Source organism: Pleurodeles waltl, chromosome 8 (assembly GCF_031143425.1).
Source record: "Pleurodeles waltl isolate 20211129_DDA chromosome 8, aPleWal1.hap1.20221129, whole genome shotgun sequence".
NCBI lineage: Eukaryota > Metazoa > Chordata > Amphibia > Caudata > Salamandridae > Pleurodeles > Pleurodeles waltl.
The window spans coordinates 472817682-472838716 of record NC_090447.1 but is presented as its reverse complement, the minus strand read 5'-3'; the positions used below and the strand labels follow the sequence as shown (position 1 = coordinate 472838716).

The 21035-nt window shown below is 44.9% G+C and overlaps 1 protein-coding gene across 1 annotated transcript in view; it reads left to right on the top strand.

Annotated features, from left to right (window-relative positions):
• Positions 1–842: 842 nt before the first annotated feature.
• Positions 843–21035, top strand: part of MFSD9 (major facilitator superfamily domain containing 9) — a 122525-nt gene continuing 102332 nt past the window's right edge. The window contains exon 1 of the mRNA XM_069204439.1: positions 843–1242. Within this exon, the coding sequence (XP_069060540.1) occupies positions 1036–1242 (207 nt within the window). The 5' untranslated portion in view covers positions 843–1035. The remainder of the gene's footprint in view (positions 1243–21035) is intronic.

Here is a 21035-nt window from a genome sequence, read left to right as displayed (position 1 = left end):
TCCCAGCACGAATAAGAGAAATTGGCTAACTCCTCTAATTTCAAATAGCTTTAAAAACCTGCCTTTTCTCATAGTTCAAACAAATGTGTTATATTTGAACATATAACGAGGTATCTGCACAATCACTGCGTTTACACACTATTCCTCAACACCTCATGCTTAAGCTCCGTAATGACCAGAATCATGTTAACAGCAAATCCAAACCTTTCACACCTCATTTGTCATATACATGTAGGTAAATCTACACTGAACATCCAGTAATGCAGTACTACTACTTCTTATTACGTCAGCCTCTTCGCACATCCTTTTCATTATTTCTACTCCTAGCCTTCTCCTGGCGTTTCTGTTAGTCAGCTAGCATCTCTGATGTTGGGTCGGTGAAAGTGGCATTCTATTCTAATTAGCGTGGCAGATTTAAATTAGGATGCTAAATGGCAATATTTTTATTTTTTGCTGCAGAAAGAGGAGTAAGGTAAATTGAAGTGCTTTAGTTATATGCAGGGCCACTGGAATTATGTGTCAATTCTGGTAGACACAATGTCCAGTATTAAATAAAATGTGAGCATTTTTAAAACATGTGTCAATGCAGCTGTTTCTCTATGAATATAAGTGCCACCTAATGCTAACGTCTGGGTCACCAAAACATTAATATGTATGCTCCAACACTAATGAGAGTGACAAAAGGACGTTTACTAGAACAATGCGAACAGCAGCAGCTTGTGTGTCTGAAGAGACACGAACAAATAAAACTAATGTGATGGCACACTTCTTCCTGAACTCATTCTGGCGTAGCTGGTGGCGTGAATATCGATGAGCATCTGAAAGGGTTACTGACTTGAACAAGTGCAGCACTGGTGAGGAAGACGTCAGTGTTGTTAGAAACTGTAAGAGCGCCGGGAGAGTGTGGCAATCACTAGAAAGCGCAGCTGTTAACCATACAGCTTGCCACAACTAGCACGACGACCACAGGACATCAAGGAGGCGCGGTCTAGATTACAGGATTTTGGGGGCGGAACAATAAGTGTACCGTCCCTGATGCTCTCTAGCCCAAGTCATCAGCTCCTATTGCCACAGGCTTTTGGATTGCAGATATTCGGGTACTTATCACAGCTTCAGAATGTCGCTGTTGGCCTAAAGGGCACGCATTTTGTATTAATGGATACCGAGGTTTCAGCGGTTGTTTTCACTCCAGGAGGGAAGCGTATCCGCTTCATCACCTGTCTCTATGTGGTGGGGTTTTTGGTAAGTATCGTAAAGCTTGTCATTGCTTTTGGTGTAACCCTGTTTAATTGCACTGAAATGGAAGAAGGACACTGAATGATCCGCAAATAACAAGTGCACCCTATTGCAAAAACCCAAATTTAAATTAGAAATAGTCGGTGTAGCTTTTAGGATCTTAAAAAACAGAAACAATACAGAAAAATATAATGTTCAAAATGTATATTTCTTTCTAGTCTCTGTGCCAATACAGCAAACATTGTAGCCGGTTTTCAACTACTAATCTTTTTATGAACTAAGGCATCCGGTATTTAAAAAGGAAGGAGTATTGTTGTTTGAAAAAAACAGTGTGTTTCAAATAAGAAAGATTGGCCGATATATCTTTGATTCGCACCAAACTTAATATCGACTTTTCCATGAGACACAAAATTATCTAAATTCCACCATGGCCGCCACGTTTACTTAAATAATTATAAAGCGAGCTCCCAGTCTCCTTTCCATTTCTAAAGCGCCCCACCCCCCACTCCCTTGCCCAACGAAACTGATGTCCGGCTTCTTCCTGAATTGTTGGTAATGGAAGATTTCTGATTTCGCAACCTATCAACATTTTCACGCGGTGCGAAAGCTGCGAATAATCACGAATGCTAAGGGAAGAGTAGGCAGCTGTTTAGTGGAGAAGAGAATGCATAATACTCGCCTCCGGTCCTGACATAGATTCTTCCAGCTATGCTTCCGGCTCCGTGTATCTTATCTTTTCCAACATCTCCCAGTACACATGCATCGGAACAAATGTCACCAGAAAGGCACCATATGCAATTAATAACACATCACAGGTAGTGAAGTCACAAGAAGTGATGTAATGCTCTTGTAATCATCCTGACTTAAATAGTCAAAGGATTATTTTACCAAAATAATAAATTAACATAACTACAAAAAGCATTTTCGGTGTTTTTTAAAAATAAAATACATGCATTTTCCACATAATAATGTGTATCTAAGGTCTCTAGCTAAAGGTGACAGTATTTTTAAAGGGACACTTGGTACATTTTTTAACTTAGGTAAACAAAATGTGCCTGTGTATTTTTATTTAACATTAAGCTTGTTGTTTATACACGTTTTCTTTCCTGCAGCTGTTCTTCATCAAGCTTCAAAGCTCAAAAGTGCCTCACATGTTCAATTTATTAAGCAGTAGAATGGTTAATTGATCCCTGTTCTGCAGATTAGACTAAAACATAACCCCCTTCTTTAGTCATTTGCACCAATAACTGTGTTGTTGACAGTAGGATAGAGGTTTGTTTACAAACATTCATGGTGAGGTTACATGCATAGTATTTGGAAATGCAGTCAGCTGCAGTGCTGGGACACAAAGTAACATCTCTCTGCTTCAGGTGAAGGAAACAGGCTCCCTTTTCTTAAAATAGTGGGAAACTCAGTCCACTCCTAACTTGTTTCCTGTTCAGCAGTGCATCGTCAGACCTGTAAAGCTTGAAGAAATGTTATATGAGCCTCCGGAGAGAGGAGGCAGGGCCTGTAGTAGTGGAAGAGGCGTTGAGTCCATCACTACAGTAGCAGCTTTGTAGCAGGCAATGCCATGGAGGAGATTTGTTGGGGCTGTTCCCCGAGCACAGCCTGAACAGTCACTAGTCATATCTTCCCTCAAAAACAAACAGAAAGAGTCTGCCCACATGTCTCGGGGAGGTTGCATGCTACCATACCTCGACAAACAGCTGAAAATCCACCCTTTCTAAATCACCTTGTGTTCACCATCTTATATTCGATTTTCACAGGGTCACTATGTGAAGAGTACCTTTACTGTCCAGGGCAGGTCTAGGACTTTTGCGGCCCTGAGCAGAGAAGAAATGTGAGAGGCCTATCTAGTTTGCGTACAGTCAGAGTAAATGACATCACAGGAAGGGCCATTAATTATTGAAGTGACTTTGCAAGAAGCAACTCTTCTGGTGCAGATATCAGTAAAATAATTAAAACATATGTAATAACTGTAATAAAATAAATACATATATGTTAACATTTTAATAATAAAAACAACTATATTTATATAAAATAAATTATGTTAGTCACAATGGGTAGAAAGGTTTGCCTAGGTGTAGGGGAGGAAGCCTATCTCCATTGGGCCTCGTAGCACTGGACCATGGCTACAAGATCTAAGGTATGGCCCCAACAACACTGGGCTTCGCAACCATGGTCTAGAGCTGTGAGCCCCAAGAGAGTGGACCCCAAGGTAGGGGAGTCCTATTTTCTGGGCTTCACAGCAATGGTCTAGCTCTGCAAGCTCAGCTGAGTGTTTCCTTCCCCTGCACCTTCCTACCATGACCCAGATCTCCGAGTGCCAGGTGAGAGGGAGGCGCTTTTCCCTGGGCCTCACATCTAGTGCTCTGAGGCCCAGGGGACGTGGGCCCACTCCCCTGTGTTCCCAGGCACAGTCTGCAAGGCCCAGAGGAGGGTTGTCCCATCTCCCGGGCTTCACAGCTGTTGTCTGGTACTGCAATGCCCATGGTAAGGGGTCCCACTGTTCTAGGCCTCACAACTATGGACTAGCTCTGTAAGGCCCAGTGGAGGAGTTTCCCCTACCATGGGCCACAAATATGTCTCATCACTGTGGGATCCAGGAGAGGGAACTCCCCTCCCTTGGGCCTTAAAGCCATAGTTTAGCATGGGGAGGCCCATGTAGGGTGGCCATCTTTCCCATTATCACTTCACAGGACACTTGGTGCCTTTGGAGACACGTTGCACATGTGGAGACACAGTGCATATGTAGAAGATGTTTGTTGGTGAGCAGAGAAACTATGAGTTACCTAGCCGATTTTGGGTTGTCTTTCTAAATCCCCACCCTCTGAAGCAAGCCATCTTAAAAAATAACTTGGATGCAGATTGAGTTGAGCCTATCGATTGTGATTGCTATTCATACTTAATTTGTGTTATAATCCCTTTACCATCTCCTGCAATAAGCCTTGACTCCTAGCTTTTGCACATTTATGACCAGCAGCTGTAGAAAATTGATTCTATCACAGGACCGGAGGCGAGGATTATGCAGATCTTTCTTCACTCTTTATTCAACAGCAAGTTCAAAGTTAAACAAAACATGAACAAAAAAACTACAAGTTCCATGAGCCCGCCGCCATGGTAACGAGTATCCAATGAGGTGCACTCCTTCACGTCGGTATAAATAGCCCGAAATACGTCACACTTCCTCTTTCTTCACTGCTACGTGTCAGATAAGTGCCTTTTCTGCCTCCAGTTGGGAGTTTGTTTCTTGACTTGGCGCGTTGCCGCTCAATTGTTTTGCGGTGCTTTAGTTTGTATAGCAACTTCGTTGCTATGAGCGGTCCGGAACGGACGTGCCGCTCGAGCGTTTCATTTCTTTTCGGCCCTCGGCGTGTTTAATACACGTCGGGCCCACCAGAGGGAGCGCGCGCTGTGTTCCTTATTATCGGAGAGCGTGTCTCTCTCAGCGCTCGGCTCGCGCTTCGCGTTTGCTTTTTTCTTTCTCTTCTTCCCAGAATTGAGGGTTTCTCCTCTATTACATGCTTGGCACTCTGGTGCATTTTTTCTCTTCCCTACCTTGACACCCGTTTGGGTAAGAATTACCCCATTAGGGAAGGCATTACTTCTTGACTTTACTATCAGTGACAGAGAGGGTAGGGATTTACCCTATATATTGTATATTTTTTGTTGGGTGTACACTCTGTCATAGTCCTCATTATGCATTCCTCTCAAGAGAATGAACCTTTTACCAACATGTCCCCAGGTGAGGGTCCCTCTCACCGTACCCTTCCCCCTGGGGTGGACGCCTTGTTTTCCCAGGCTATTTCTCACGCTTTAGCCCCTCTTAGGGATACTGTAGCTAAACTTACTGAACAGGTGTCCAGAGGTACGGGCATGTTTGGTGTGACGGGAGCGGAGGGTGATTCCTCTACCCTTTCGGCCCCCAGGAAAATGCGCAAGCGCGACGCGGGGCACCTGGGGGATGGTGTATTTTCACCCAATCCCAAGAGTGCGCGCGCGCATAAGCGCGTACCCTCCCGGGAGGACCGTTTGCCCGGAGTACTGGGTGACAAGCTTCACCACCTATGGAACCCTGATCTGGGATCCCCTAAAGGCTTCATGGGAGGTTCAGATGAGGACTCATCATCTTTAGATGACGACTCGGGTCGCCCTTGGCGTCCGGGTGCTACCCTACCAGATCCTTCGGATCACGCCGATTCTGACTCCGATATGTTTGAGCCGGAGGGTATCTACCATCCGCGTTCCTCGGAGTGGCGTCCAGACCACAAGGTGGCTGAATATGTCGCCAGTAAAATTAGGCAACCTCTGGACAAAGAGGTGCGCGCTCGTCTACGGGCGGAGTGCCCACGCCCGTCTTTATCGGATAAGGTCGCTTTCACGCCAGTTATTGACCCTAAAATGTGTACGTTTTTTACCAAGTACACCAAGGATCCCAAAAAAGGGATTGATCGCTCCTGGAGGGCATGCCAAGATAAACTTCTTGATGTGTTAGGTCCCCTCACACAGATTATTCAATTGGCGGAGCGGGCCAAGCAAGCAAACACTCCCCTTCAGACGGACATCATAGCGGGATGGGCTCAGAGAGCTGTTTGTCTTCTGGGCAACGCGAACTGTGCCATCTCTGCAGAAAGACGCAGGTCTTTATTGATCAAAATCGACCCCAAGTTAGGGGAACTGTCTAACTCGGAGGCAGGGGCTGTTGCCCAAGGCAATTTATTTGGCGATCCTTTTGTGAAAGAGTTGGGAAAATTTGTGGCTACGTTTTCAGCTTTGGATAAAGCGCAATCTTCGATTAAGAAGGTTTTCCCCAACAAGGTTTTTGGCGGGGCCGGGCGAGGCAGGGGTCGCTCTTCCGGCCGTCCTTTCCAGCAAGGCCCCAGCTCCTTCCGCAACAACGGTTGGAGAGACGGCAGACAAGGAACCTTCTTCCCCAACAGAGGCAGGGGAAGAAGCAGAGGGTCCAGAAATGCGCGAGGAGCATCTAATGCCCCAGGAGGTCCCTCTGGTGAGGCTTATCCCTTTTTCCCCAACAAATTTTGGCGGGAGATTAAGGTTTTTCAGGGACAATTGGAGGCGCATTACCTCCGACGCATGGGTTCTACAAACTGTCGCAGGTTTTCAAATAGAATTCTGGGGTACCCCATTTCAGGAGAAACTGCCTCAGCCCATCGGGTTCTCGGCAGAAGACTCAGAACTCATAGATTTAGAGGTTCAGGCCCTTCTTCACAAGGATGCCATTTCCTTCACTTCCCTTCACCCCACAGGCTTCGTAAGCAACATCTTCTTGGTGGAAAAGAAAGACAAAGGGTTTCGTCCCGTTATCAATCTTCGTGCATTCAACGAATGGGTGGTTTACAGACATTTCAAAATGGAGGGTATTCACATGCTCCGCGACCTCCTCTTACAAGGGGACTGGATGGTTCGTCTAGATCTCAAGGACGCGTACCTCACGGTCCCTATTTTTCCACCCCATCGCAGATTCCTGCAGTTCTTATGGAACAACCAGGTGTTCGAATTCACCACACTCCCCTTCGGCCTGTCGTCGGCGCCGTGGTGCTTCACAAAACTTCTCAAACCAGTAGTGGAAACACTGAGGTTACAAGGCATTCGCCTCATAATTTATCTGGACGACATCCTTTTGATGGATCAGTCCAGGTCTCAGTTGATATACAATCTGAACACAACTATTGCGCTTTTCCAGGACCTTGGTTTTGTGATCAACCAACAGAAGTCGCAACTTACTCCGACTCAATCGTTAGTCTTCCTAGGGTTTCTAGTGGATTCCCGATCGGCGTCTCTCAGTCTCCCGGCGACGAAGATTTCCAAGATAAAGAAGGAACTGAGAAAGGTCCTTCAACGAGACCAGATCTCTCTACGCCAGTTAGCCAGAGTGGTAGGCCTGCTTTCGTCTTCGATTCAAGCCATTTTTCCGGGTCCCCTACACTACAGAGCCCTGCAACGCTTGAAAGCGTTTCACCTTCGCCGAGGGGTGACGTACTCCGAGTTGATCTCCCTGTCTCAAGAGGCAAGGACGGAGTTGTTTTGGTGGCTGGACCACATGGAGGCATGGAATGGCAGGGCCATCTTTGGAGCAGCCCCGGATCTGGTGATCGAGTCAGACGCCAGTCGCCAGGGATGGGGGGCTCGTTGCGGGGACATCTCGTTGGGGGGACGCTGGACCCCGCAGGAACTAACCATGCATATCAACTGCCTGGAGCTCCTGGCGGGTTCTTTTGCGATCAAGTCTCTCACGAGAGACAAAGTCTCATGCGTAGTTCTGCTACGGATGGACAACGTATCGGCGGTGCAATACATAAATCGTTTAGGGGGAACAAGATCAAGAGCCCTAGCGGGGCTAGCGATAGATTTTTGGCATTTTTGCCTTCAACACCAAATCTCAGTCACAGCAGAGTATCTTCCGGGAACCCAGAATGTGTGGGCAGACTGGAATTCTCGGTTTCTCCGGGATCCCAGCGATTGGCGACTACATCGCTCGGTTTTTCAGGCGATCATGGATCATTGGGGTCCCTGTTCAGTGGATCTCTTTGCGTCTCGTTGGAATGCTCAGCTTCCCCTATACTTCAGCTGGCGTCCGGATCCGGGAGCGTTGGCAGTAGATGCGTTTCTCCAACATTGGGGCACTCTTCAGGGTTATGCTTTTCCCCCGTTTCTTCTTATCCCGCGGGTTGCTGCTCAAGTTCGCCGCCAAGAGGCGACGGTGATTCTAATAACCCCCTGGTGGAGGTCACAGGCATGGTTCCCGACTCTGCTGGAACTCTCGTGCGAGTGTCCTCTTCGCCTACCGGATTTTCCCTCGATACTCCTGGATCCGTCGGGGTTCTGTCACCCTCTAATCCTTCAAGGTCATCTTCCCCTCATAGCTTGGAAGATTTCCGGCATCGTTGGCAAAACAACCGACTTTCGCAGGAAGCTAATAACTTCATCGCACAGGCCTGGGCCCCTGGTACATGCAAACGATATAGATCAGCATGGAATAGGTGGTCTAGTTGGTGTGTGGGCAAACACTGCGATCCCATGGGGGCCAGTATTGCCGACATCATCAATTTCCTGGCGGAATTAGCGGCATCCGGCTTAGCGTATCGCACTATCAATTCTTTTCGTTCGGCCATCTCCGCGGGCCATCCTCCCTGAATAATCTCCCGATTGGGGGGCATCCCTGGATTTGTAAACTTCTTAAGGGTATTAGACTCTCCAGACCTCCACAACCTAGATATTCGGAGCTCTGGGATGTGAACTTGGTTCTTAATCTCTTATCCTCTTGGCGGGACAACCAATATTTGTCGATGAAGGAATTGTCGGCAAAATTAGCCATGCTTCTCTGCCTCATTTCCTGTAAGCGTGTGTCAGATATCAGAGCACTGGATGTTTCCGCTCGAGTCTTTACTCCAGAAGGAGTCACGTTTACTATTGCAAGGAGAACAAAAAATAATACCAGGTCGGTATCCTATCCCGTTTTTCCTGATTCCCCGAGGCTATGTGTGGTTAGATGTCTCAAAGTCTATGAGGAAGTGACCAGTTCTTGTAGACCTCCAGGTGAGACTCAATTGTTGATTTCTATTAAGAAACCGTTTAGGGCGGTTTCTTCTCCCTCCATTGCCAGATGGATTCGGTGGATTCTCTCTGAGGCAGGAATAGATATTCGAGTTTTTGGGGCTCATTCTACTCGGGGAGCTATGGCTTCCAAAGCCATACAAGTGGGGGGCAGATTGGAGGACATCATGCATGCTGCTGATTGGTCTTCAGAGTCTACTTTTAAGAAGTTTTACTTTAAACCAATTCATGACGCAGCCGCACTGGTGGTAAGTAAGCTTTGAACTTGCATAATCCTCGCCTCCGGTCCTGTGATAGAATACGAAATTTCCTAGCTATCGTGAAGGAAAGTTTCAATTCTATTAAGGACACGGAGGCGAGGATTATCCCACCCACATACATTTCGCGGATATGTTCCCTCCCGATTACATCTATCTGCGTAGCAAGGTAGTATACTTGCGTTTATGCCTTTATTTATTGGTTATTCTGCTCATATTTTAATTTTTCAGGTAACACTTGATTCAGATGTATTTACATTTATATGTGTTTTAAGGTTCATAACTTTGTTGCCTTTGGTAGGTTTTCTGTGTTCTATCGGATTTGCATCTGATTATACCTATTTTTTTAGGTTCCGAAACTACGACCAATTGACTCTACCAGGATTCCTTCCGCAGTGAAGTCGAGGAAGTGTGACGTATTTCGGGCTATTTATACCGACGTGAAGGAGTGCACCTCATTGGATACTCGTTACCATGGCGGCGGGCTCATGGAACTTGTAGTTTTTTTGTTCATGTTTTGTTTAACTTTGAACTTGCTGTTGAATAAAGAGTGAAGAAAGATCTGCATAATCCTCGCCTCCGTGTCCTTAATAGAATTGAAACTTTCCTTCACGATAGCTAGGAAATTTCGTATTCTAGTATGCAAATGGAATGAAATTTGTAAGCTTTGGAACACCAGTGGTAAATATCAGTATTTGCCACGCATACTGTCCAAAAAGTACCCACTGCCACATGACTTGGAGCAGTAGGTATGTTTTAGCCTTTGAACTAGGATATTTGACATCAAATCTCAGCTTTACTATTTGACTTGAATATGATGGAAATAAACACTGTTGTATAGGTGGGCGGGGCCCATAAGAGAGTGACATTTCCCTGGGAAAGGCAGCCCCTTGGCCTTACCATCAGAATTACTGTCACCTCAGTTGTGGACTAGTTGCAAATGTCGAACTATGAGATGTATGTTTTTTATTTCCGGCTTCCCATTTTGCCAAATTGTGTGCTCTTGAGCAGTCACGTTTCTGAACTTATTGCTCTTCTCCCTTTTGGCCAGATTGGCAGTATTTTTATTCTACATAAAAACTGCTAGGAAGAAAGCATGTGATTACAAAAGTGGACTGAATATTACCTGAGAGGAGAGAAGTGCTAGCCACATCATATGTTCACCTAAACGTAATACAGTAGTAAATGTATAGCCTTTGCACCAAGTCTCAGTATACTGATGTCTTTTGCCTTTGAATTTAACCAACTGTTTAATCCTTGGTAAATAAAACTCTTGCTGTGTCTTCGTTCAATGATTTGACAAATTTTCAGTGCTTTGAAGCAGGCTTAATGCAAGAAATATACACCAAAGATGTACTTTTGAACAGGTCCTGTGAACGGATCTGATTCACTCATTCAGAGCTGTTTGTATTTAAATACCTGAAGGTGTCCTGAAGCTGCTTTGTTCAAGGCCCCTCCTGTGCTGCAGCACTTTCCTCCCAGCTGCCAACAAGCAACTCTTTGACAAATCATCAAGAGCTGAAAGAGTGAGAGTTGCTTGTCCTTTGAAAGGGCAAAAAGTGCGGGTTGCCAAAACGTGGGACAGAGGGCGTTCTGTATTACCTTTGTGTGGGCATGACTGGATCACTGATTGCAGGCCAAACCAGCAAATGTGAATGGTTGGCCATCTTGCCTGGTGCCCCTCACTTTATGCTTTGCAGCGCTACACCATGAGTACGAAGCTCGGGAGAGGCTCCTTCTTACAGGGGCATCACAACTATGGTGTAGCGATGCAAGACCCAGGGAAGGGGGGGACCTTCCACTGGGCCTCGCAATCATTGTCCAGTTCTGCGAGTCCCAGAGGTGGTGAGTCCCATCACTTTTCCTTGCAGATCTATACATGATTGCAAGGCCCAGGGAAAGGGACACCACATCCTTAGGGCCTTGCAGCACTAAACCATAGATGTGAGGCCTTGGATAGAGGGCCTCACTGCCGTGGGACCCCATGTTGGTCAGCTGCATGTGTGGACTTGGGCAGCTGCTCACGCTGATATTCCTGATATCTTGTGATGACCAGTTCGGGGTTTGAGGTCTACATCACTGTTAGTACCAACAGGGAGCTTTTTTCAGCAGTCTGATAAATGGCGAATTGCACGTCAGGGTTTGTCCTTGTCTCTTTGCATTGTCAGTTGAGCTTTACTATTTTCAGTTTTATTTCTGTGAACCAGAACTAGTGGGTTTCGTAGCTCTTTGCATAATGACAGTTTCATATATAAGGACATATGCATTTAGTTACACAGTGTAGTTTCTTAAGGTTGTGTTAATCACTGATTGGATACACATTACTAATACAAATGAGCTGTTGAGATTCCGATTCAAAGAAAGCAGACCTGATTAATGAACAAATTATTCTATAGCTAGATAATTCTTGTTAGAAATGGACTCTCTGGTTGGCAGTCAGTTTACACTCTGTCCAAGCAGGGACCCCCACTCTAGTCAAGGCAATGGAGAAACACACTTAATATAGCCTCTGCTCACCCACTTGGTAGCTTGGCACAAGCAGTCAGGCTTATCTCAAAGGCAATGTGTTAAGTATTTGTACCAGCACACTGTAATACAGTAAAAACATTACAAAATAGACACCACACCTGTTTAGAAAAATAGCGAATATTTATCTAAATCAAACAAGACCAAAACGACAAAAATCTAACAAACACAAGTAAAGTTATGAATTTTCAAAATAATAGAATCTTACTCCATAGAAAAAAATGGAAAAGTTGATGTAGCACAAAGTACCTGGTTGCTTCAAAAATAGAGCAGCAGGGGGCGAGCATGCATCAGAAAAGTCAGAGATGCGTCGATTCCTTACTCGCAAGAGAGGCATTGTGTCATTTCCTCTCCGGTCGGTAGGCGATGCGTTGTTTTTCCCTCCCGCAAGAGAGCGATGCATCGATTTTCGGATGACCACCCCGGATCTGTGCCGGTTCAGGTTGATTTTGACGCCTAGCGATGATACATTTAAAATCCGGCCGCACGGTGATGGAAAACCACGCTACGTAGGGTTTGCATCATTTTCATCAGCCACAAGTGGGTTTTTGGTCGTTTCTCCAGCCGGGATGCAGGGGATGCGTTGATTTCTCAGCTGTGATGCAGGTGATGCATCGATTTCAGCCGTGAGGCGGGTGGCGCATCGTTTTTACAGCTGCGTTGCAGGTGGTCCATCAATACTTTCCCAGGATGGCATCCTGTGCTTGGATTTCAGTCCGTGTTCTACCAACTTCACCTTTCAGGGGCCCAGGGACTGGTTAGGGCACCACTTGGCAGGGCAGGAGTCACAGCAGAGAGTCCAGGTGCAGGCAGAAGATGTCTTTGATGGCCCTGAGGCTTCAAAACAGGAGGCAAGCTCAGTCCAAGCCCATGGAGACACTTCACAAGCAGAAAGATACCACACAGTCCAGTCTTTGTCCTCTTTCAGGCAGAAGCAGCAACTGTAGGCCAACCCAGCAAAGCACAGGCAAAGGGGCAGTACTCCTCCAGCTCTTCTCCTTAGCAGAGGTTCCTCTTGGTTCCAGAAGTAATCTGAAAATCTGGGGTTTTGGGTCCACTACTTATACCCTTTTCTGCCTTTTGAAGTAGGCAAACTTCAAAGGGAAGTCTCTGTTGTTCACAAGATTCTGCCTTACTCAGGGCTGGCTCTAGACAGTCTCCATGTTACCCTATGAGAGAGATATGCCTTGCAACAGTGAAACCCAAATTTGGCAGTATTTCACTGTTAGGAAATGTAAAACACATCCGAACATGTCCCACCTTTAACATACATTGCACCCTGCCCATTTGGCTAACTAGGGCATACCTTAGGGGTGCCTTACATGTATAAAAAGGGAAGGTTTGGGCCTGGCAAGTCGGTACACTTGCCAGTTCAAATTTGCAGTTTAAAACTGCACACACAGACACTGCAGTGGCAGGTCTGAGCCATGTTTACAGGGCTACTCAAGTGGTTGGCACAACCAGTGCTTCAGGCCCACTAGTAGCATTTGATTTACAGGCCCTGGGCATCTCTAGTGCACTTTCCTAGGGACTTACTAGTAAATCATATATGCCAATCACGGAGAAGCCAATTACACATACAATTTACACAGAGAGCAGTTGCACTGTAGCACTGGTCAGCAGTGGTAAAGTGCCCAGAGTACCAGAAAGAGAGTCCAGCATACAGTCAAAACATGGGAAGCAGAGGCAAAAAAAGACATGAGCACCCACGCCAAGGATTCCAGGTCTGACAATTCTGAAGTGACTCTGGGAGTTTAGGCATACAGTCTGCTCCTGAAACACCGGGAGGTACAACTTAAAGAGCACCTGAGTAGCAGAATCCAATTCCAGCGAAGTTGTAAATGGGAAACATCAGGACTCCTTGCTGTTGGTGTTCCAATCACATTAATATTCCAAACAAATCCTGTGCTCTTGGATAGGCATTGATGAGCCATTTCCATTTACTAGGAGCCACCTGTAAATAGTGGTGTTATGCCCCCCTAGGTCCATAAATGCAGTCAGGGGTGATACTTTGCGTTATTGCCGCACTTTGCAGCAAACCTGTCGATACTCAAATCATTAGTTCCTTCAAGTCAGTAGTTACAGGAAAAGAAATCTTGAGTTATGAGTCTATGCTGAGTCCCTTAAATAAGTATGTTCCTGGGAACTCGCAAGCATATTAGGTTGGAATGTTGTGTAGCCATTTTAGTTATAGCTTCATACATGTTATTTTAGCAAACTAGGCCTGCCGCTGTGCACTTTAACCTAAACATGTTTTATTCAGCTTTGTTTTATTATTTTAACAATAGCCACATTTGCAGTCTTGTTTTATTGTAGCTGTTCTTTACCTAGGCCAGCACTGTGTTCTTAAACAAGACATTTATTTCACTCTGTGCTTTTCTCAAGGCTGCAGTAAGATAGGACGCCGTCAAATGTGGTAACGCTTTGTCTCTAGTGTTCATAGAAACATACACACTCTTACGTAGGGATACTTTCTTTGAACATCAACTGTTTTATTATAAAAACACTTCTTTGACCCATGTACGTTAGAGGGAGATTCCAGCCAGATGACCATGACTGTATTCTGATTGCTGAGTGCTTCGCTACAGCTGCCTATATAGACTACAGGCCTCTTGCTCAGGTATGAGAGGTGATGTCTTCCCAAGGGAACCTGAAGGGCAGAATTAGAGCTTAACATGCTGTGCTCTAACGTAGCCTAGGTAGGAGCTATTTTAATGATTCTAGTGACAATATGGTAGCGTTATCTTTATGCTTTATTCTCCTTGTCTCAATTTTAATCCTGTAATGCTTCATCGTCCTAGTTATTGCAGTACATGCTTTATTATCTAAGATGCAGTTGCTTCAATAAAATCTTATTGAATTATATACTGCCTCTGATTGTCCTTGTATATGTGAGACTAATGTAACAAGAGAAATGGATGCAATCTGAGTGACCACAATTTCCCTGAGGACTCAATTGTGTCATGCGCTCGGCTACCCAATCATTCCTGCTCTTGGGTGGAGATGAGGCACTGCTAGTTAGCCGGAGCAAAACCCGTACTAGGCAGACGGGTGTCACCTGTAGTGGGTTGGACTATGTCCCTTACAGTGCAAGTGATTCTGCCCAACAAATCCAGTAGTCTCAGTAGGATAATGAGAGCCTACACGACAGGAATACACTTTAAATGTGGTGACAGTGCAGGTGCTAAGATTAATATTCTGTTCAACTTGATCTGGAACTCAGATCTCTTTCCGATAACGTAGGACTTAGACCAATATTGTATTGATGTAGGATTTGGACAAACCCGGAGCTATAGCCATACCAACAGGGCCTGGAGGATGTTTTGGGGCTCCCTGGCATCATTAAGATCCTCTGGCTCAGGTTTGTGAAATGTCGATGGACTGAGATGGGGTGTGGGAACCTCTGTTCCACCCCCCACAGAAACATTAGGGTCTCAAAAAAGTCACCAAAGTTTATATACTGGCATTATATAGATGATCTGACCTTAGTGCTTGCCAGGGCGGGTACCTTCAACGCCTCCTTCCTTGAGTTTAAAGATTATTGTATCCTAGAAGGATTTCTGGACATGAATGAGCCTCCTGTAGCCAAAGCATTCTATATGAATTTTCAGGTAGGGAGCCTGCCACTCAGCTCAGTTATGGCAAAATGGTAGCATTTTCCCAAAGAGACTGGTGGGTTTGCCCCTTATGTCCCCAGACGATTGAGTCCATTGAACATGTTATGATCTTTTGGCCAATTTACCATGGGTACAGAAGTATGTGTCTTCTACCGCTTTGCTGCAACCTGGGAATTAGGCACTGTAGATCATTGATTGTCATACCAGGCAATTAATTGTATTTGCTGCCTCTTTTTCTGTCGAACATGTGGAGGCTCAGGCAAAAAAGGTTAGCCTCCTGAAGGTTGCCCGTAATGGCAGTTTCTGCTTATAGATCTGCAAGATAGATGTGATGAGGATAGCAATATTTGCAGAGGAGTCCTGCTCATTATTCAGGAATATGGCTGGACTATGATTATTGTATTGTTACTGGATGAATGTTAGGAATTGTTATCTTTTATATTGCTTCTTGTCTCTTAATGTTTTTATATCATTGTATATTTTGAAATGTATTTATCTGCTTTTATGGCAGTAATGCCGCATAAAGATCTACTAATGAATGAATGAATTAATATTCTGTGAAAATTATGGACATTGTGTAGTGAAAGGCACAGTTGAAAATAGCATACTAAGTGTGTAGGCTTAACTTCTGCAAATAGTGCTGTGGTGTAGTTTTAACCAAGTGACTGGTCTCAGCACTGTTCCAGTAAGGAAAACAAAAGTAATCGAGTATGGCCACTCTTTTTTTCCTAGTATGTTTGTTGTTAGATAAGTGAAGCACTGTGAAAAGTACTAGGGGCCAACTTCTCAGCAGCCGACTTGTAAGTAATATAGCTGCTCCCATGGCTTCAGCATATTAGACTCCAGCCCACATATGCTGATGTACCAGGATAAAAAAAAGTGTAAGTTTGTCTGAGGTCCTGACAGATTGATTGCAATAAAGCCCCCCCATGTAGTCTGACTAGGGAGTTTGCACTCATGCACCTTCCAGCTGCCAGTGCATGTAGTTTGATCAGGCTAAGACTTCTCACATGCTTTCTGGGTCTTCATTCTGCTTAAGAGTTTTGGGGAGTAGAGATGGATCTCTGCTTGCCCCTTAATACTTCCCAGTCTTGTCTCCTCAACACCACTCTAAAGACAGTCTGCTGCTTTGCCAGGAGGATCACGCAGCTCCCACCTGTATTCATGTTGATGTCTTACAGCTCTAGTGTCCTTTGCTCCAGAGTATAACATGACCAAGTCATGATTTAGCTTTCTTTTCTTTTCAACATTTTCCTTCATACTCTGTTTCGTTTTGGGATCATAGTTAGGAACTGTCCCTCTGGAAGGTATCAGGGATGCCACCAGTTTTGTTATGAAATAGTTCTGCTGGCTGCTCACGGGTGGTGTTTATTGGCATGTCATTGTGATTCTTCAATGAGTGGGAAAGCACTTGTGAGGTGGGTTGTAATGTCAGCTTGACAATCAGCTGATTTTTTTTTCGAAGTGTTTTGGAATCACTCCTTAGTCAATTTTTTAGGGTCAATAGGGCTGTTTTGCAATGCTGGAAACCTATGTTGTGCACAAAGTCTGCAAACTGTTTGGTAGTGAATTTGACAACTTGTTCGTTTTTGTGGTGTCTGGCATTTATGGTTAAAAATGCCTTGTATAGTGTTGGAATCATATCTGCTGCTGATGTGGTATTTCTGTAAATCTGGAGTATTCATGTCTCACACCAGTAATCTACTGTTAAGTAGTGATGGGCTCAAAGATATCAACAGCTGCTTTTACCAAGATATTTTGCGTAGAACAAAGACATCTCCAAAGGCTCAAGATCATATGCTCCGAGACCCATAAACCGATCCAGGCATCTCCTCCATCAGTTCATCCAGAAAGGGGGACCCCAGTTTCTGTCCTAGGAGTCACTCGCTCACAATAATGGCTTAATGTCTTGCATGTGCATGGCCCCCAGACTTCCTTTACAGAGATATGAGTGACCAAACAGTAAATCCTTGTAGTATTTCTTTCACTGCGATGTGCAAGTTCAGAATGTATATGTCTGAATGCCCTCAGCTTCTTGAGGTTACATCACTTCAGACCTTCTTAACCTCGTTCATGTCTCTCCGAAGCTGGGTATAAACGTGATCATCAATGGGCAGTCAGGATGTGGTCTTCCAGAGAAAGATAAGTGATGCCCTTCAGAGGATAAAACTTGCTGCTCATTGTTGTGGAAGTACTCGTCTGGTGTAGAGGAAAACAGAAGTGTGGATGGCAAGCAAAACCTGAAATAGATATAAAGCAGTTTATGGCTTTGCTGAACCTCGGCACAATTCTAAAATGGTTATCACACAAACCCTTCCTCTTGATGTTGCCAAATATGTTGATGAGAGCTTTATGATTGGTCACAACAATGATGACCTTTGAAACAATTGGAAATGATTGTATGTCCACACAAAGGACTTCTCATGTTTGGATAGATTTCAACTGGCTATATGATGCAGCGCTATAGGCCGGATTCACTTTGTATCATAACTACACCCAGGCCTACCGGACTGGCATTACTTCTGTCTTCATTATTTTTATTTATGTATTTCTTTCTTTTTTTTTTTTACTGATGGTCATTCTTGTTTGTTCATGCAAGGACTCCCGGACCTAGGTATAAGTGCCTAGGGCACCTGAGCAAATTTTATAGGTTTGCAGGGAGAGACTGACCCTTCCAAAGCCTATTGTAACCGTACTCAGACGTGCACCTCCTAGTACTGTAATTGTGTTCTCCAGCTACGTCCTTCTGGCTCCCACAGGGATAACAGCTAATCAGCTGTTACTCAAGTATGAAAATCAAATGGTTTTCCTGTCACCCCTTCACTGTTTAGTAAGAAATCATTATCCTCCCCTCTAGTAAGGTTCATTCTTAATTCTCAATACTTAAACATAATATAAACATTCTTTACCATATTGAGGACTGTAAGCTTGACATCCTCACATTCACCAAAATGTGACTTGGAGATTTTTAAGGGCTGGACGTAGCCATTGCTGTCCCTGTGGAGTACAAAATTGTCATCTTGACTGGTGTAGTGTTTGTTGCCTTTGATACATAATGTAGGAAATTGGGTAATTGGTTGAGAAGAGCGAAACCCTATTCAAGCAGCATGACAATTGCTGTCATAGTGAAACACATGTAAACCCCAAATTAACCTGTACCTATCCCTTTGGAAGCTTGGTGCAAAAGCAATCAGGCTTAACGTGGAGGCAATGTGTAAATTATTTATGCAGCACTTCAAACAGCAATGAAGTAAAAATACAACATAAGAAAAATCACATGCCAAATTAGAGTAAAATGTAATCAATTATTTAACATGAAAGCAACAAAAATTGTATCAGAGTATCCAGAGATAGGCAATTTCAAAGATTTAATGTAAGTATAGCACATAAAAGGTAAGAGCGCCACTTGCGGTTATCTGGTCGCATGAGATCAGGTGAAAGTCACAAGTTCAGGCCGACAGCTAGCCGGATACAGTCACCAGGTTAATCCCGCTGAAAGAATTGCCTTCTAAAGTCCACACAAAGAGCTCAGGTGTAGGGGGCTTTGGGAAGCAGGCCAGGCATAGATGATGTTGTTGCTGTAGTGCAAAGATCCTGTTGGGCTTGGTGGAAGGTTATTGCTGGAAAATCGCGTTGGTGGGCACTGCGGGCTGTCGATGCTGTAGTGCAGAGTGCAGATCTCACAATGCCAGTCGTCGCTGACGGTTGTTGTAGCACCACGAGTTAGGTTCACCAGAGCTTTGCATTGGCGGTCGGTGTGTGGTAGCAAGATCTTAGTGAGAACAGCCATGTTTGTGCTCATGAAGATCCCAGAACCTCAGGATTTCTCCTTTTATTGTACAGAGAGCTCATCTAATGCCACACCAAGGGTCCAGGACCTGAGGGACACCTCTCGGGGATCTGGAACTCAGTCCAGCAGGGCTCAGACAGATTCAGCTGCAGGTCCAAGCAGCAGGTCAGCTGAGCAGATGCAGTGAGGTCTCTAGAGCTTGTTATGTTCCTGTAGCTCATAACAGGAGGTCAGTCAGCTGACCCTGGAAGTCACTTCAGACTAGAATGAATGGTGCAGGACCTGTCTTCCTTCTCAGCAAGTGAGTAGCGGATAGTAGGGTAGCAGAGTAGTAGGGCAGCCAAGCAGCAGTCCATTTTGGGGCAGAGCAGCACAGCAGTTCTTCTGTAGTATCCACAGGTCCAGAAGTTGGGTCTGAAATTCCACTATTTATCCTTAGTGCCAGCTTTGAAGTAGACGTTACTAGAGGGTTCAACCCCTAGAGGTGCTTGGAATTTTGGGCTCCCCTGTCCTGGCTCTAACTTTCCTGGTGGCATAAAAAACTAGTGTTGTACCCTTTGTGAAAGTGCTGAGGCAGAGGCTTTGTGGTGGGTGACAATTCCTCCCCCATTTTAAGTCAGAGACGGCCCTTCCTACCTATTCTCCTTTGTCTCACTTTCTGGGAGCAATACATGAAGCTTAACTGCCAGCTACACCCAGTCATGTGGCATAAACTGCCAGCTACACCTAGTCATGTGGCGTTGTGCACTTCCACCACCCCTGCAGGAACCTCCACTCCGCACACCTGGTCCTCGCACAGATAAATCACACATGTCACATCAGGGGATGCTCCTCCCATCTTGCCGCCAAGGCCTGGAACGTCTTTCCCCCTCCACCTCCGTACCTCCCCTACGCTGGCCAAATTCAGGAAAGGCTGAAGACCTGGCTCTTCGATTGAGACCTGCTTCAAGCTCCTGGATACCCTCAAGTGTGACAAGTCGCGCTCTAGGAATATTTGATTTGTTGTTTGACCTAGGATACAGGCTGCAGGCACTAAATGGTTGGAGCAAGAAAATGCCAACTTCCTAAAAGTGACAATTTTAGAATTGTGGTTTAAAATCCAACTTTAAATTAAAGAGGATTTAAAATTACGATTCTTTATTCACTAAACTTGACATCCCTTGCTGCTCCTAATTAAAAGTTATCACTTACTAAATGTAGTAAGGTAAACCAAAGTTATGCTATGGGAGAGGCAGTCCCTGCAGTAGTGGAAAACAAATTTTAAGACTTTTTCAGCACCAGGGCATGTATAAGTTAAAAGAATGTGTTCAACATTTTACATGTACTGCACCTTGTCCCATGGACTGTTTAGGACCTAACCTAGGGGTAATTTGTATACATTAAAAAGGAAGGTTTAGGCCGGGCAAAATGTTTACTTAGGTCGAAATGATAGTTTTAAACAGTAGATACAGACTTCAGTGGGAGGCAGGAGGCATGTTTAAAAGGCTACTTAGGTGAGTGGCACAATCAGTGCTGCATGCCTAGTTGTAGCATTCAATTTACAGTCTCTAGACATATATAGTACCACTTTAATGGGGACTTACAGGTAAATTAAATGTGCCAGTAGTGTGTAAGGCAATGTTACCACGTTTTAAGCAGATAGCACAGGCACCTAAGCGCTGGTTAGCAGTGGTGAAGTGTGCAGAGTTCAAACGCCAGAAAAGATGAATTCAGCAAAAAACGGAGGATTAAAGGCAAAAAGAAGGTGGAAAACCATACCATGGATGACAGGTCCAACATATAAGTTTAATATCACATGTCTTTCTCCCATCCTATATTGGGAATCACTTTTTAGAAGACCTTTCCAGAGTTATGCTGGTACCTCACTGCTAGGAGCGGATTGCCCAAAAGTGACACCAGAGGGACATGTATGACTTTGATCATGGAAGGCCTGTCCTTGATTAGTTTGGGCGAACTTGTAGGTGGGCTTTGAGAACTGTAAGAGGGGAGCCTGACTATTCCTCTTTGCAGCCAACTTGGAAAACCAAAGAA